This window comes from Trachypithecus francoisi, unplaced genomic scaffold (genome assembly GCF_009764315.1).
Source record: "Trachypithecus francoisi isolate TF-2019V2 unplaced genomic scaffold, Tfra_2.0 Lachesis_group7, whole genome shotgun sequence".
Lineage (NCBI taxonomy): Eukaryota > Metazoa > Chordata > Mammalia > Primates > Cercopithecidae > Trachypithecus > Trachypithecus francoisi.
The window spans coordinates 14,088,760-14,107,819 of NW_022681472.1; the positions used below are offsets into that span (position 1 = coordinate 14,088,760).

At 38.3% G+C, this 19,060-nt stretch overlaps 1 protein-coding gene across 2 annotated transcripts in view; it reads right to left on the bottom strand.

Moving 5' to 3' along the window:
• The window catches only part of TOX (thymocyte selection associated high mobility group box), a 313,830-nt gene that overhangs the window by 16,444 nt on the left and 278,326 nt on the right, over positions 1-19,060 (bottom strand). For both annotated transcript variants that reach the window (XM_033203282.1, XM_033203283.1), the window contains exons 5-6: positions 15,438-15,668; positions 4,287-4,367 (exon numbers count right to left, since the gene is read on the bottom strand). In XM_033203282.1, the coding sequence (XP_033059173.1) occupies positions 4,287-4,367; positions 15,438-15,668 (312 nt within the window). The remainder of the gene's footprint in view (positions 1-4,286; positions 4,368-15,437; positions 15,669-19,060) is intronic.

The following is a 19,060-nucleotide window of genomic DNA, read 5'->3' on the forward strand; positions in this document are numbered from 1 at the left end:
TCCACACGACCAGCTGAGGTACCCACCCGGCTGGAATAGCATAGCACAAAGCAGTGCTTTCCAAACATTATGCAGGCCCAGATTCCTCTGAAGGTCTCAGCCTCTGTTGGTAGTGGGGGTAGCAGAGTGGGCAGTCAGCTGGACTCCACCCTCAATTAAGCCAGGGCAGCTTTACTCTTAGCTGTTTCCTATGTAAGAGCTGGCATGGAATTTTATGGGAGGTTGTTACCTCAATAAAATGAGGTGCCAGTTTGAAAGATTAAAAACATTCGAGAATCACTGAGGGTAGAGAAAAGCCTATAAGCCCTGGAAGAAGACAGTGAGGAGTTTGAGTCCTACTCTGCCGCAGCCACCGTGGGCAAGCCATTTACTCTCTCTGCCTAGAGACTGTCTAGAAAATGGGGCTAATTCCTACTGTGCAGGTTTGCTGTGATGGGAAATAGGAACACATGTAAAATGCCTAGCACAGTGTAAGGCACATAGAAGCTACTCTGTAGACAGATGCCATGTATATTTTTGTTACTATTGGAAACAATTCAATATCCTGGTAAGAATGGGCCAGGATTTCCATTTGGAAGTTACAAAAGCTAGAATATTTGTTTCCTAGGATTAAGCGTTTTACTTTTGGCAGATTTCAATGTTATTCAAGCCTGGAGTCACGCTAATTAATCTGCTGGATTAGATGGTATATAGCAACTTTTTTATGTTTTACTATTTTTTTGAGATGGAGTGTTACTCTGTCGTCCAGGATGGAGTGTAGGTGGTACAATCTTGGCTCGCTGTAACCTCTACCTCACGGGTTCTAGTGATTCTCCTGCTTCAGCCTCCTGAGCAGCTGGGGTTACAGGCACCCACTACCATGCCCAGCTAATTTTTGTATTTTTAGTGGAAACAGGGTTTCACCATGTTGGCAAGGCTGGTCTTGAACTCCTGACCTCAAGTGATCTGCCTGACTCAGCCTCCCAAAGTGCTGGGATTACAGGCATGAGCCACCATGCCTGGCTGGTATATAGTACTTTTAAATGGAAGATGTAATCACCGAAGCATTGTCAATCCTGTGACTCAGTTTCATAGGTAGAGTCAAAGGTCATTGACGGTTCTTATTTTTTATTATGTTCTACAAGAAGCAATTAATTTTAAAGGATCACTTCAGGCCTTTCAAGTATCATGAAACAGTCCACTCGGATCTGCTGTATACATCTTTGTCTCTCAGCACCCAGCCTTGTGTCTGACATAGAACAGGTGTCCTGTAGCCCTGCTCTGGATGCAGAGTATGGCCTGGGGGTGAAGAGGGGAGAAGGAGCAGACTGTGACTATGACATGACCACAAATTAGTGAGAGGATCTATTGGCCTAGGAATGCAAAGTCATATTTGGGGAAATGAATGCCTTGCCTAGAAAATAGGTACTAAATTATAGAGCTGTGGAGGAGTAAGTCAAAGTGGCTGGGAAGAATTTAGGAAAATGGACAAGGTGCTCTGGCTAACACAGCTTTTCATGAACAAAAATGAGCTTAGCAGAGAGAATGTCAATGCTGTGCCATGACTCTGAGGCACTGGGTGTCTTGGGGTGCAGAGGAGCACATTGAGAGGACTCATGAGCAGCATGGCCCAGCAGAAGACTGAGGGCAGTGCAGGTCAATGTCAGCCTTGGCCACTGGTTTCCTGCAGGTGTCTTTCCTCTTCAGTGAAATGTTGATAATCAAGCCTACTTCAAGGGATAAGGCCTGAGGATTAAGGGAACTTATTCAAGTAAAATGATCTTTTAAAAACGTAAGTCTCATCAGGCTATCTATCCCCTAACAGAACCCATTCTGTGGCTTCCCTTTGTACTGAGAATGCACGCAGCTCCTTTCAAATGTCCTCCAAGGCCTTCAGGATTGGGCTCCTGCCCATCTTCCCAACTTCAGCTCAAACCACACTCTCTCCATTCACCCAGCTCTGGCCACACAGACCTTTTCAATTCAAGGAAACATTTTGCCACCCCGAGTCTCTGCACTTGTAACACTGCCTGATCAGCTCTTTCCTCTGGCTCTCTGGTTCTACAAGCTCCTGTCTTCCTTCAATCCCCAGATCCAATGTCACTTCTTTAAAGAGGTCTTTGCAGATCACCTAAGCAGAGGCCTTGCTTGATCTCCTCCAGAATACTTGGATTCTCAAATCTCAATCATTTATTAGTTTATGTTTTCACTAATGATTTCCCTTGACGAAAGAGAAAGTTCTTCAAGTCTAGGGAAAGGATGTGCCTGTTCTCCAGAGCATTCTCTGAGCCTGGCATAGTGCTTGGCACAGAGCACAAGCCCAGGAAGATTGGTCAAATGAATATACAAACAGAAGGTGGGGAAAAAATAGAGCTTGGCTGGCACATGGTGGTTCCTGGGAGTTGTAATTATGGAATATATCATGTAGCATTTTCTGTTTGTCCCTTTAAATCTTTTAGAATAGGGAAATAATTTATAACATAGTAAAAAAAATTATAATGCAGAAAAAATATGTTTAAATATGACTGGTTATTATTTGCCTTGTCGTAATTAAAATGGAACAGAATTAGATTTTTATATATGTGATTATATCCTTGGGAGGATAGGCTGGAAAATTTTCTGATGATGTCTAGAAAGTTACACGCCAAATATCCACTCACATACAACATCGGAGGGTCATTTTTTTAACCTGGAGAGGATGTTTGTAACTTGCCTTCAATTTGTATACACACAATAGATAGTTGTACATAAATAGATATTCAACAGCTCCAGCAAAATTTCTACTGCCAAAGAGAAGAAAAATGTCAGAGTAAGCTGTAAAAAAAGTGCTGGGTTTTTTAAATGTAGAAATGGCAATTCGCAGCATTTATACAAATTGCCGTACACTGCGGGTTGCAACTCTGAAACTGAATAGTAAGAAAAGTTGCAGCTAAGAGCAAATCTGAGGACACTTGTTTTGAAAGTAAAGGCTTAGTCAGTATCACAGCATTCTGGCAATCTGCATATCATTAACTAGTGTGCTTTGTATTGGGATTGAGACTTCGTGTATTGATTTTCTCCTATGTAAAGTGCTCTGACTAAAACTCTATTTAAAATCTTCAAAAAGAATCTGATCTTGGATGAAATAAGGAGAATTAACTTTTTAAAAGCCCCGCTATGTTTTTGGTGTAATTATCTGTTAACAATATCCACACGATTATTTAATCCAATGGCTGTATGGATCTAATATTTTACACTTGTTAGGTTATAATTTTATATACATTCTATGTAATATATGCAGAAATGTGAAGTTGGTATCAGCAGAAAATATAAATAGCTTCAGAAGGAGTTAGATAAATTAGAAAGTGTGAGATAATACAAAAAAAGCTAGAAATTTTAAGGTAAGTTATACCTAATAAGTTTTCTCACAGTGCCATACCTTAGAAGTAGAACATAAGACTGGATTAGACAAATAGTTTACTGAAATTTCTTATGAATTTGTATTTTGGGCTCTCTTTTCTTCTCTGCATCAGTATATTCAGTATGTATTTTCCTCAATAAAACATAATTTATATAATTATTTTAGAGTTACAATGAGTCTGGATATTTGTGAATGAGAAAAAACGTCTTTTCTAAGGGGAAATGGGATGAAGTCCAGAGCCCCAGACCACAGTGAGCACAGTAACAGCCAATTTGGGACTTGAGATAACAGTGTCTAATGCTTACAGACTCAGTCTATATTTCTGAGGTTACCTTCGGAAGAATTCCATAAAGGAAACTGTATCTTTAATAACATGAAACCAATCAGAGTCAACTCTTGAGTATTTATAACAGGAAGAACTAGTGTTTAAGATATTCTAAATCACTAAATATTTTTAAGTGGTGTTTTTATTTTCAAACAAAATGATGTGATTTATAAACATTTTTTGGGGCCTGCTTACCTCCTAATGCTGCTGTAATGAGTTTAGAACTTACAGTTGGCATGTCCTCAGTAAAGGCCAATGGCATGGGGGCCTGGAGGCAATTTAGGAAGGGGATATGGAGAAGTAGAAAGTTGGCTTGGGTTGAAGAATGTACTGTGACTAATCCACACAACCAACCATCCACAGGTGTACAATATTTAAGAAATGGCCCAGGGGATGCTGCTCTGGTCTTTTAGAGCTCAACGAATATTTCCATATCATATAGCTTTGTTTATAATTTATTTTTTTTCCAACAGAGAAGATTGTGCAGAATTGTTAAAGTGGTCTTTTATGCCTTTAAGTGACTATCAAAATCTGCCCTGAGATAGCCACAATCCGTCACAATATCACAAAACTGCACATTACCTTGGATACAAGGCTGGCTCTGTATGCTGCAAGTTGCTTCAGGTACTCCTTCTTCGCAGCCTCGGTTTTCTTTTTATAGACCTGCAACAACAGCAAAGAGTCTTAAATTAGAAAGTGCATCTGCTTTTGTTTTCAGAGAAGTACAATGTAGAATGATAATTGCACATGCATACACACTTATAGTTATATAATAATACATATCTCCTCAAAGATTGTGTTTTCTTACTGAAACAGATTTTTAAGAAGTATGGCAATAGACTAGATAAGAAAAAAATTAACAACAGTAAAACTTTACACCTTTACATAAAACATATGAAAGGATTTATCTGGGTAGCTATGAGTGTAGAGGTAGTTGGCTTACAAAGATACTATTGATGAAGGTTCCCAGGGAAACCACATGTGAGTAAATAAGGCATTCATATTTATATAATGGGCAGATAACTCCACAGCGCATTCACATCCTGATATATATGTTCCATGCTAAATACAAAAACAAAGACAGAATTTAAAGATGACAAATCATGTTCAATAAGCAAATCAAAGGAGACAGAATGGAGTTTGCAGGTTCATCATTCAGTTAAGATTTGGAGCCTTGAAGTTCTATTTTCAAAGACTCAGGAAACAGTGATGGTGATTAAGGACACGTTTGGGAGAGGAAAGGGAAGCCCAAGTGGCTGTGGATTGCATGCGTGCCCTGCCCTGCAGTCCACTCTGGTCATGTCCTTTCCAAGAAAAACACTGGATGTCATGGGTCTGTGGACACCTCATTTTGAAAAGGTAAAAATGTTCCGAAATGAATTTCAGTTTACAGAAGCTTTCTATTTCTGAGAGGGAGAGAGGGAATCATGTTGAAAATAGAAGCAAAATCATCCTAAATTGAGCAAAAGTACTGAAAAATGACTTGCTTGTATGCTAAAGGTCACATCGCGAAGTTAAACAGTGAGCAGTCATTAGAGTTGAAAATGAAAGATGAGCAAAGTGAACACACATGGCCGTCTGCTACCACTAAGTTGATTCTTTCAAGGCTTTAGAGTATATTTTTGGCAATCTTTTGAAATCAGCCTTAAAGAACAAAATATTTTTCATCCTTCACTGTGTAAATGGAAATGTATTTTCATTGATACAGCTATTTTAAATTTCCCACATTTTGGATTTTACAGCAGGGAATAAGACTTGGCTAATATTTTATAATGCTGAGCTCAAAAACAGACACACAGATCAGTATTGAAAAGTGGCTTCGGAATTAGTCAGAGTAGTTAAATATAAATTATGTCTAAAGACCAAATATCTGCTATTTGGCAGCAGGGGTCAATTTATGGTTTCAAATGCTGACTGTGGTTTGCTGAGCCCAACACCAACTATGAAATTCGAGAGGTGAGAAATATTATTTACTCATGAATATTTTAATTAAAGCAGAACATTTTACTTAAGGTAAACAAATGACTAACCTTGTCAACAGAATTATAACAGGACTCTATGAAATGAATGTGCTAATTTTTCTCCTAAAGGGAGGGCTTCCCAGCCTTGACTTCTGTATTTGGCATTTTGGTTTAATAAAAGCCAAGTAAAATAAGGAATTAAGAATTAGTACAATATTATCATATAATCAATGTTCTATCTCACTATGAAACTACAGAAACTTTAAAAATTATATTTCAGTTTTTTTTTTAAGCAAAAAGCCAATAAATCCTTTGGTTCAAGTACAGGAGTATTCTAAATTTACTGAGCTAATTATTGGAAGTCAAATTCAAATTCTTTTTTGGAAATTCACACGTGAAAACAAACAAACGCTAAAGTCGAGTAAGTGCCTTTGAACAGTGTGATCTGTGTATATTGTAAGCCTCGGTGCAGCCATGAAACACAGCTCTCCCGCTTTCCATTGATTTATTTTTTTCTTGAGAGACAGATTTCTGTTTATAGTTTTTCCTTAAACCTCTTCTCAAAGACATAATTTATAATTAATGACCTTACACTGACAATGTTTACATTTGCTTTTAATACCTTAAAATTGTTTCAAGAGGGTTTTTCTCCTACAGAGATAGAAATCCTATTCAGGACTTTGAAGCAAACATTTCGTCAACATGTCTTTTATGGTAATGCATCTCTGTATACCCTAAGCATTTCTATCATGCTTTTATTGATATGCTACTCCAAGTGACTCCCATTCAGCTAACTAGGATATGTTTTGCTTTCAAAGGCAAACAGAATGCACTTTGGTCCATAGCATTGCCCACAGTGGCATTTTCTAAGTTGTGGCAGATAAGACAGTATTGCCAGATGGTCTGACTGCAGTATCTATCATTTTTCTCTCATTGGTTTCTACTGAAACAGCAACAGTGTGACTACGATGCTATCCCTTTGTTGAGCTCCTGGTAGTTAACATCACACAAAGTGTTAACTTTCCTGAAATTTGTTGCTTAACAACCAGGGAAGAAAGGTAGCTAACTCCACATGTTTCAGGCTGCATGTGCCCCCGGTTTCCCTCCAAAATCGATGTTGTTACAGGATACCTGACTAGCATGCAGAGTCCCCTGTTTTCTACAAATGGCTCCCTATTGGCTATTGATGATTGGCTATGTGGGACCATCGCATAAGTGCCTAAATACCACTTTAGAAAAGAGTAAACTCATCATGTCACATTACATGGATTGATGGATCCACTCTTTCCTGAATAGCTGCAGATGTTCAGAGGGAGAATTCAAAGGGGGGTCATTTCAGAAGGTAGATTCCTGTAATTGTGTTGAAAGGGGAGTAGCCTGGACCAGAATTAAAATCTGAGGTGGTCTCCTCAACAGTAATTAGCACCTCCATCTTTGAGAACTACCTGATGGCTCCCATTTTATACACTCTGTATGTCTTTCTGATGTTACCTTCTAAAATTGGACAAGGATGTTGCTTGAATTCTATATCTAATGGAAATGTCTGAAGAAAGGCCTCAAATATGAATGAATGATGATACATAAAAATTCCACATGCAGGTGAAGTAGGGGAAATCCTTTAAAAAAAGATGTTTAAAAATTATCAGTAAAAACATCTCTCAAAAGCATTTCAAAGCCTCTAATTATGGATGAAGAAAGTCCTTTGCTTGCAGAAAGCAAAGATGTCCCAGGACGGCATTTGGCAACGAACAACCACTGCCATGAGCAAATGCACCGACCTTCTAACTGACAAGGATGGGTCTGATTTACGTCAAAGTTAAGTTTAGGAAAGAAATAGTCTCTCACTCTTAGGGAAAGACAAATATTTTAAAGGTATGTGATTCATACAGTAAATATTAGTATTTAGTTGAGTTACAAAATGGCTTCCAAATGGTCCACAGCTGTTTGAAATAAAGTACAAAGTTGGCCAGATGAGGATTTAAAAATCATAATACATCATTTATCATTTTCCCCCACTCATCCAAACACTTTTGAATTCATCCTGTCCTAACTGAGTTATATGCTGTGGTTTGTTATTCCAAGAAAACTACCATATCCCATCTAAGGATTGCATCCCAGTGGCTAAACTGAAACATATATAATGGCTAAACTAAAACATACGTAGATAGTCATCAAATAGCAGTTCTAGAGAACCTAAATCCTGTCGCATGATCTAGTGATTCACTGAGGCATTTTTGAAATGCTCTGAATACCAGCTTGTACACATGTTTTTATAAGCTAATAAACCCTAATTGAAATCAGCAGTTCAATATCAACGATATGACAAACTCAAACAGAAAAAAATTTCTCATACAATCTGTCATTTTCCTTTTACTTTCTGCTTCTTCCCTAAACAAACAATCCATCCAATTCATACAGAAAAGCAAAATCTTATAAATACCATTTAATTCCTTCTTCCTTCCTTCTTTTCTGCTCTGGCCCTTAGTAAATCTCTAGCCATAGTTTATTTCAACAGTCTTTACAATAATTATAAGAAAAAATGTAAAATTTTTCCCATTCTGGATTCTATCCAAAAACTAAAGGCATTTTTCATTCTGGGTAAGTTCAAATGTAGTTTTTCCCACTACTATTTCATATTAATAGAAAATCCTTAGAAATGTATATGGAGTAAGAATTTAACCACAATTCCCTGCAATATATTTTAGAAATTTAAAATTCTCAGCTTCTTTCAAGGCTGTTGCTATTTAGGTCAGTTAGAGCAAGTGCATCCGTATTTTATATAGAACTTAGTCCATTTAACTTAATGGTTAAATGTCCATCTTGTATAACTCGCTCAGCATTTTCTTAGGCTCCAAGGTCTTTAGAAAGTGGCATTCAGAGGACTGAAAACATTATACAATGTGACAAACCTCTTGCTATGGATTCCTTTTGAGGACTGTCTGACCCATGTAAATGGTCTCAGCAAAATTGGTTTGACCCGTTTCTGGAATGGTAAGAATCCGAACCGAGGTCCTTGCCTGAAAAAATGGCTACAAAATACATATCTGTTGATTTATTAAATGAAGGTGACTAAGGAAAGTATGATGTTGTTCAATTATGGTTACCAATCTATTGAGTGTCCAATATGTGCCTACTGTGGTGTGAGGCACCGATGTTATACAATTAAAATTAAAAAGTCATTAAAAATTATGCCTCCATTGTGTGCATTTTGTGGATCATGCACTCTCTCTAGATATTACCTCTAATTCTTTCAATAAAAATGTTGCATTGGCATAATGCATATGGGATAATCCCCATTTTGCGGATAAGAAAACAGACTAGAATGGGTAATTATTTTACCTAATATATTAGAACAGGTATATGGTAAAACCATGGTGTGAATAAAATCAGTCTGCTGTCAAATGTTCCATCTTTGTTTGCTCAGTGGTTTCTCTTAGCCATGAGAACTCCTTTTGATTCTTCTCTCAAGACACACAACTGCAAGGCCTGGTCTCTTTTGTTCACTGCTGAAGGCTCAGTATGCTTGGGACATAGTAGGTGCTCAGGAAGTATTTATTGAGTATATAATCTGTGGTCTCAGGTTTCTCCTTCTATGAATCAGCATTAGTATGTGTGCTAAGGATGAAACTGAACTGCATGTTTGAAATTACAATGTACATCAATGGAAACAGTGGACTGATACACAGATATACAATCCACCCATTTTTCCAATTATAGATAAAGCACAACAGACTTCAATGAGTATTATGTTCGAATTATTTTCCCGCCAACATCATGGAAAATTTCAAATGAAATGTCTGCTCCCATGGTGTCTGAGCATACGAATATTTGTATATGTGTAAAACAAATGCTTACACCCAGGAAGACATGCAAGAATTACATTTCTGTACCAATAACTGTATGTATGGATATATATATCTAATAAATATATACAAATACCTGAATTGTACAAGTATGCTCACCATTTCTTGTAATAATTTTCATTGCTCAGTTTCAAATTCATGTGCATATGGACTTTGCTTACATTCTCCAGTTTTTAAGTGAGCAACTGTTTTACATATCCTTCACTCCTAGCTTTTAAAAAATTGGGAAAACGCTTAATGTTTATAAGAAAACGGCCAAGATAAACACATGTGTGAATGCTATAGTGTGACAGGATTTTAGTTAACCTTAAGTATTGTTGACATAAAAGTCCACATTTTATCAGAAGATAAGGGGGAAAAAGAAACCCCGGCAGCATTATGTAGTGGGTGTCTGAGCACCAATGAGGAGGAAATGATTTGATTCTGTGGGCTCAGAGGATTTGTCAGCTGCCTCATAAGTATAATTCTGGCTCTTCATATCCCTGCTGCTTCTAATTTAGCAGGACAGGCTCATAATTGAAGCAAATTAACTATTTACACTTGCCACTTCTACCAGGGAAGAGGACACAGCAGCAGGAAAGAATGAGTAGGAAATTACATTCTTCCCACTTGTGTCAGATCTGCCCTTATATAAACACATTAACAGTAATTTCATGAGGCGTCAAACATAGGAACAAATACTGAGGAATAAAATAATGAGGCGTTGCTATTCAGCTGAACTGCTATGGCTAATATCCTTGGATATGAATTATGCATCCTGAAAGAAGGCATATGTTAACAGTATTCAAACAGTTTCCCTGCAAGTGAGATCTGCTCATTAGGTTCTGGATCTCTAGGTAAATCCACTCTCCTCTTCCACGACAGGGCTAGCATTTACAAAAATACACGCTCTGGGCACCGTGGGCTGTGGTTTCTCCTGAATACGCTAAACTCTGAATAGGCTTTCCACTCCATTTTTAGCAAAACAGCATGTTTATTTAGCTCTTTGGCTGCAGCTTTAAAGCCATTTAATGTAATGTAAACAAGAACATTTTGTTTGTAATTTGCTAAATGTCTTACAGCCAGACTGTGTCTCCAATTAGGAACTTAAGGTTCATTTAGTCATTTACATCTGGTTCTGATTTAAGGTGACTTTCCTTTTTCACTTAAGAGCCGGCTTGCCGTGGCTAAAAAGGACCCAAGAACACTTTATAGCTCTTTGGACCAACCCTTTCTGCTTCAAAGTGGGACGAGCTCTTTTCTTTTGTAGGGTTTTATTTGTTCTGTATTGTCACTGTGAACCCAGATCCTCCACTACAATGACCAGAATCAGAGAGTTCAGAAATATTGGAGGTAGACAGGAAATTTAGCTGGGACCTCATAAAAAAGATGCTGAGGGTTGCTGAAACTCCAAAGATCCGAATACAAAGGGTGTGATATTGTTAACTTATTATTTTTCTTTCTCTGTAGGTTCCAGTCAGTGAAAGATAAGTAGCAGAGACCAACATCACAGCAATACTTATGTTTTATTTCCTTCTCCATCTGGTGCCTTTTAAACAACTTAGTATGCTTCTGAAATGGGCTCTCCATTGTCTTACGAGTCATTAGCATTTAAAACCCCCGGTTGGAATCCCAAACACAATTCTGCTCCCATTCCAGATTCAGTACCATCTTCCAAAGTATTAAAATGGGGAGATCTCTGATATGTGCAGTTTGTTCAGTGGCTTTGGTAGGAATGATTCATAAGGGAGGTTTTGTGTTCCTCGAGGATTTTTATCGCTTCTTTCAGCTTCCTTTTGATGTCTCTTCTTTGAAAGATTCTTCACAGAAACCAAAGTACATATTGTTTCTCACTCACCATGGATTCTGAAAATAAAGATCTGCCCTTCTGCAGTGGCTTCTTACTCCCGCCTATACTCCACAATGAGGAAGCATGTGATATAAACACACAGCAGCTCTATTAGTCATGTTCCCTCTGGCTGTCAAGAAAACATTCAATTGTAATCTCACTAATAGCCGTTTTTCCTTAAATGTTGTAATTTTCTGAGGCCCCCAGTAAGTCATCAATAATTTTGTCCATTTTTCCCAGTTTGTGTTTATATTTGTAGCTGTTCATAATTGTGGGCTATGATGACAACAGGATTTTGGAACAATTGTGGCACATGAAATCTTAGCCTTCCACCGGAACCAGCTGCCTACACAATGCCAACAGCATCACATGGTTGGTTCTGTAACACGCATATTTGTCCAAAATTTTGAATTTTAATAGTATGCCTCGAATCTGCTCCAGGAATGTTCTTTTAAAAATACATAGCAGTATGTGTGCTCCCCAACTTGAATATTAAATGAGAATAAAACACAATTAATGTAAGTTTGAAACGGAGATATTATTGTATGTTGGCACAATGAGTTAACATAAAGGGAGAGAACAGGTGGTAATCTACTATTATAACACTTTGGGACATTTTGCTGAAATTTTCTGGATGCCCAAATGTGCATTTCAGGCAGGCACGTTTGCTCTGCTGATGACTCTAGCAAACTGCTAGAGAAGGGCGCCGCGAAGCAGCAGAGCGGTGGCCCAGCCAGTGCAGTGTGCTCCCTTTTGTAAGCAGTGTCTGATTTCATTAATTTGACCCTCTCCCTGCTTGGTTCTGGCACAGGCCTGCATCCAATGTGTATCCTACACCAATCTTTTGGCATAATCTGCAGCCTCACTCTCTTGATTAAGCAAGATCATCTTTTACTTGCAAATGATAGGCTACATTGGACTTCTGCGAAGTCAAAGGAGCATACAGCATGGGGACAAATCATTTTAGAGTGACCAAAACTGTTTTGGTCATCCCAATGCCTTGTTTCGGTAACTCTTAAACAAGTGTTCAAATTTTAAAATATTTACTTTTGTAAGATAAAAAATTTATTTCTCTCAATCTTGGCATAATTGTTTAGCAACTGGATTTTGATTGAGAAATTGTTTTATGATACCAAATGATTTATATAAGTCAACTATTATATAACTTTATCCTTTATAAAATGAATTTGCTCTCCGAAACCCTATTTTCATTGAGAGACAACCCAAAGGTAGACTCATTACAAGTTACTTACTAAACTAGGCAACATATGAAACCTGCAAGAGAGTAACATACAAAGAGAAAGAGAAAAATATTTGCCATCATATGTATACAATTAAAAAGCCTTGCACATAATTGTAATTATATCCACATTAGGGAGACCGGCCTTGATTCTGAATGCCAGAATGGGAAAATGGGAGTGACTTCTCTTTTTAACATGACAGTAGTGAATCTCATACTTTTGGGATCTGTAAATAACTTTGATGGTCAGAAAAAATGAATGCAAAATATTCTACCTTAATATTCTCCTCTTGCTATATTAAAAATAAAGAGTGTAATAGAATTAGTGGGAAGAAACCTGCTGCCTGATATTTACTGCCTTGAGGAACTACCTGATTTTCATCATAAGAACATTACTCTTTTCCATCAGAAACATGAGAACAGGGATTTATTTTTTAATATTGACAATGTAAAGAACCAATCATGGGCTAGGGAAGGCCTTTGCAGACCTCCCTCTTTAAAAACCACTGCTCTTGAATATGGAAAATAATTATGAAATTTAACTGGGGTCAGATGATAGATAAGAGAAGTAAGGTGAGTGGCAGAGCAGGCAATTGATGTTTCCGGAAATGAAGTGTTTGGCAAAGTAGACACTAAAGAGGCACAAATGAGCCTTGAAACAATACTCCCAGTTCAGTCACTGAGTCTTAGGTAGGGAAGAGGGGCTGAGCCTTCACAGGGGAATCATGTGTCTTCAGATAAACAAGAATTGCTATACCCAATCCCTAGGGAAGGAAATTGCTTTTGGGATGCTTTCTCCAGGAAATTTTGTCTCACAAAGCAACAAAGTTTATGGTACTGAAGCCAGGTGCATATTCAAGAATGCACAGACGGCTTACTGGAGCAGAGAGCGAGCTACGTCTTCATATGTGGCATCATGGGTGGAGCAGGGAGGCCTTAAGGTGACATTAAGGGAACAGGGAGAGGGTTGGGATTGCTGGTTGGAATACACTTAGTTTTTCATTCAGTGAGGCTCTGCTGAATGGAGAAGTGAAGTCACTGTACAATTCGCCCTGATTGTCCAACATCAGTTGGGAACCACACCTCAAGTTTGGCAGTGTGAGAGCAAACTGACCCAAGTTAGAATAGAAACTAGCTTTAAAATTCTGCAATAATACGTTAGGTTTCAATTAGAATCCCATAATACAATGTCAACTACCCTCTTATGGTGAGTGGGCATTTTAATTGAGTGTGCAGAGAACGTTTCGGTGGTGTGTTTTCTGTTCTTAAAGAAAACTCTTGCAACACAGAGCTCCATATGGCAGGCCTGTGTTTTCCTAGGACAGTACCCCTTCAGGCTGGCAATCTTGAAAAGGATGTAGGGAAATACGTAGAGATTTCAGATAGCAGAAGACAGTTTTGACTTACAGAAAAGAGAGAATGGAGGGACCTGGAAGAGCAAGTTCTATGTTTCCTTAGCAACTGGTTTTGTCATTATCCCCATCATTGATTTCCTAGGGTTTGTTAGGAAAAGCATTGTAAGTTGAGTGACAAGTTTTATTCATGGTAATTCTATGTACCAGGTAAGTAATTGTAGATAAATCATTCAACACAATGGCATTCTGTTTGTCTTACTGTCAGTTCTATCCTCAGTGCCTAGAACACTGCCTGGCACATACGTGCTCAACAAATATGTGTTGAATAAACAAATGAATGAATTTAATTTATATGGCCCCATTTTGTAATCTGCAAAATTTGGGTAATAATTTCCCTGTATGAGTATTGAGTAAAACAAATCAAATAAATCACGCAAAAGTGCTTTGAAAACTGTTAAGACATTATACCTTACAGATATTAATATATAATATCAACACAATATATAGATCCTTATAGATGCATAAATAGGTGTGGGCTTTTCTGTATCTTATAAAATTCCTGGATATGATAAGGTAAGATTGATGTCTCTAAGAATAAAATATGAGACTAGTTCATCATTAATGCAATTCAGTATTCTGCAGTGGCTAAAACTGCACCTACGTAGTTATTTCAATCACTTATTTTAATGAGAATGCTTTTAAATTTTTCTTTGTGATGCTGAGATTTTTTTAGACGGTGACCATGGCCATCTAGTTCCTGGTTTAGAAATGTGGGATCAACATTGCTTCTTTGTTTAGGTGTGCTCCATCCTCTCACTGAACCCTCACTCTCTGCGACTCCAGTCCTCTTTAAGACCTTCTGAGCTATTTATGCTGTGTCCGTGGTGTCTCACGTGACCTTCCCTAAGCATGGTCCTCAGTCACACCATAGCAATACATGAGAGAGGGAAAAAACCAGGCATCTGGTCCCATTCAACACAGCCTAAAAATATGGTGTAAATACATATGGGGGATTGAATAACAGCCCCCGGCAGTCTTGAGGGAATGGCTAGGGGTGGAAACCCTTGAATTTGAGGTTCATTTAGCAAAGAGCAAAGAGGGTTTTGATGACAAAATGGTAAATAGTAAGTGCTGAAAAGAGGTGTGGACAATTTTCAAAATACTTTTAGGACTTTTTTTTTCAGTCTTTATGTTCACATTGGCAACGTTAAGGAATAATGCAATCCTGGCTGAGATATGTAAAAGTGCTTCTAAAAGTATCTACACTACATAAACTTTGAAACAAAGGAATCAACATGCTATTTATGGGGGAGTAATAAAGGAGTACAACATTATGTGAACATCTCAGAAAGTCTGGTTTGGATGCGGACACATTCTCAGCATCTGTTCTGGGATCTAAAGAATTTACCCGAAGCCCTGGCAAGCCATTTCTTCAGACTGCACCATCTCAGCTTACATGGATCCCACTCTACTGGGAATCCCTTACCTGTTTCTGCTCTTCTCCTAAGCCATCCCACATTGAAGCCACAATTTTAGAGACTTCACCAAAGGTAGCGTTTGGATTTTGGCCCTTGATGGCGGCCTGAGTATCACGAAAGAATAACGCATAGGCAGACACAGGCTTCTGGGGCTCATTGGGATCCTTCTTCTTCTTCTTTTTGGGAGTTTTTGGTTTTTTCCCCATATCGGAGGCAGGCCGCTTCTCTCCACCATTGATCTGAAAGAGAAATCAAAATAGAATTATAGGGGAACTGAGACAATTTGGGGACAAGGCATATTGTTGTTTTCCTTTGAGACTTAGACACATACACTCACCTATTCACATCACTCAAACACTGGCTTTTCTAAGGGACATATTGTTTTGTTATTGTTTTTATTTTTTCCCAGATGAAACTGCATCTTTCAATAGTCTTCATATTCATCCTACTCCCAACTTTACTTACCTAGCTTTTAAAAAAAGTTGGCTCTTTTTATATTATTATACTATTAAATATAATCCCTTAACATTCCTAACTTTTTCTCTTACACTGTAACTGTGTCAACAGCAGATTTCTCTTGTAGAAACACCATTGGATGAACAATCTAACTTGTTTTCTTCTAAGGAAGTTCCCTCCCTCCCTCCCTTCCTCCCTTCCTCCCTTCCTCCCTTCCTCTCTTCCTCCCTTCCTCCCTTCCTTCCTTCCTTCCTGACAGAGTCTTGCTCTGTCGCCAGGCTGGAGTGCAGTGGCACGATCTCGGCTCACTGCAACCTCCACCTCCTGAGTTCAAGCGATTCTCCTGCATCAGCCTCCCCAATAGCTGAGACTACAGATGCGTGCCACCACACCTGGCTAATATTTTGTATTTTAGTGGAGATGGGTTTTCACCATGTTGGCCAGGATGGTCTCGATCTCCTGACCTGGTGATCCATTTGCCTTGGCTTCCCAAAGTGCTGGGATTACAGGCATGAGCCACCCTGCCTGGCTATCCTTGTCTTTCTAATTACGGCTTTCAAACCTTGGGGGCAGCATGTCCAATAAATAAATTCAAATGGCTTTTGACTTTGCCCCTAGGTCTATGGAATGCTGCCAGGAAAACCCAGCAATGCTCATGGTTTAAAAAATGGTATGGTCTAGACCCTAGATCAGTGCTGTCCAATGGAACTTTCTCCAATGACGGAAAAGTTCTGTGATTTGCACTATTCTGTATGGCAGCCACTAACCATATGAAGCTAGTGAGCACTTGAAATGTGACTAGAGTTAATCAGGAGCTAAATTTTTAACTTTGTTCAAATTTAAATAGCTACATATGACTAATGGCTACTATATTGGAGAGTGCACCTCCAGAAATTAGATTCTAGAGCGTTCTAGAACAGGTTTTTACTCAATTTAAAAGTAGATTCTATCTTCTCCCATGTTCCTAAAGTATGACTATTTTGATACTTTTAATTGTTATTCTGATACAACTAGGATTACACATTGAACATATTTAAGATGGCTGCATTTGAATATTACCTTTGTTACCAACTAGATGTGATATTAATTCATCCACCTTTAAAATAAAGCATTGTGGATAGGATTTCTTTCCAGCTCTAAAATTATATGAGTCTACATGAATACAGAATAGGGCTGCAACTGAAAGGTTCAGTTTGCACATGCCTTGCCCACTGACGAAGTGTCAAGGCAGCTTCTGTACCCTCACCTTCTATTGTGGTGGTCGTAGTTGCCTTCTCTCTGCAGATATAATGTAATATATATCTTATTTAGATAAATTGCTAGGTGGGATATTTGTGTAAAATAACTGCCACCATTGGAGATGAAACATGATATACAGAGAGGTCTGTGGATATGATTTCAGAGGACCTTGCTTCATGCCCTCTTTTTACTATTTTTAGCTGTTACCTTGGTTAAATTAATTTCTCCAGGCCTCTGTTTCCTCTAGTGAAAACTAAGTATGGCGCCATCTTATAATGACTAAGATGGTATATATTTATATATGTGTAGCACTTTAAAAGGTATTCATATATCAATTATGACGTGGTAGAAACTTTCAAAATAATTCATTGAATGAGTGGATGGAAAATACTTTAATATTAATATGTGATACCTTATAATCAGTATGAAAGATATACCCAAGCACCAAAAAGAGATAAGAAAAAGCTAAGTGATTTCTTTGTCTTTTGTCTTAATTGAGAAATCTATTAAAAAGATTATCATTCTGAAATTGTCTACTGAAGCAGATCAAAGAACCCCAGGGGGACAGGATGCTGTGAACCAAGTTGACAAGCTAATGTAGATTAACTCTAGATGATAACTTCCCTGAGATGGATCACAGAGGTGATCCTGTGAAGTCATTGGCCACCATGTAAATCTATCAGAGACTCAGCATGTCTGGGGCTTGATGTTGGACAAACTGGCATAACAATGCTGTATTAAAACACATAGGCATACATATGACCTAGAATGGTGCTTCTCAAACATGGCTGCACATTAGAGTCACCTGGTCAGCTTTTAGTACCCTGATGCCCAGGTCTTACTCTACACAGATTAAAGCAGATGCCTAGGGGTGGGAGCCTGGCCTCAGTCACACCCTTTGAACTCTACTCTTCTAACTGGCATTTCGATATCTTGAGAGACAAAACAAGCAAAATTTTTCTGTGCCCAAAGCCTACCCATGGCCATATTTTTGTCCTTTTCACAACTAAACTCCTCCAAATGGTTGGCTGCGCTGGCCTGATGCAGCCTCTGCAACCTACTTCAGTGTGCTTTCCTGTCACTTAGCTCTCAATTAGATCTCCACTGGCCACACTGCTGAATCCAGTGGATGCTTGTGTCTCCCCCTTACCTGATTCTTACTGTGAGGTCCCTCTCTCCCACTGGTTTCCTAACATCACCCTCTCTGTCTACCTCACTGGCCCTGATGTTTCCAGAATCATTTCAGGATCATCGTTTTCCACCTGGCCATTAATTGGTAGCATTCCTGATTTGTTTTGCAGTAAACTCCCTTCTCTTGTGAGCGCACTTAGGTAATCTCACACGTAAGCAGGGTTTCTATTACTATTTGTGGGTAGATAGTTGCCAAGTTCATGTTTCCCCTGAGTTTTGCACACACAGAAACAACTGTTACTGACATCTCTATTTCCAAGTCTCAAAGATATTTCAAACTTAAGTCAAGCTTATTTAGTTCTGTATATTTCCATTCATAGCACGTATCAAACTTGTAATGATACAATAATGTATGTGGTTGTTAGATCTACTCCTGTCTGCGTGTAGGCACTATGAAGGCACTGCTTTTGCTCACTAGCACATATCATGGTGCTACCTGATATGTGATACATAGTAAATGCTTAACATTTGTTATAGAAGTAATAAAAATAATAATGCAAAATGATAATATTTTGTAAACATGGCCATTCTTACATTCACAATCATAAACTATTTAAAAGGAGAAAAAAGGAGTCAACAGGATCCACAATGAAGAATATTAAAGATAGAGTGGTCTAGGGTACAGACTTTCAGTTATAAGATGAATAAGTTCTGGGGATCTAACATACAGCACAATGACTATAGTGAATACTGTGTTGTATACTTGAAATTTGTTAAGTGAGTAGGTTTAAAGCATTCTCATTTT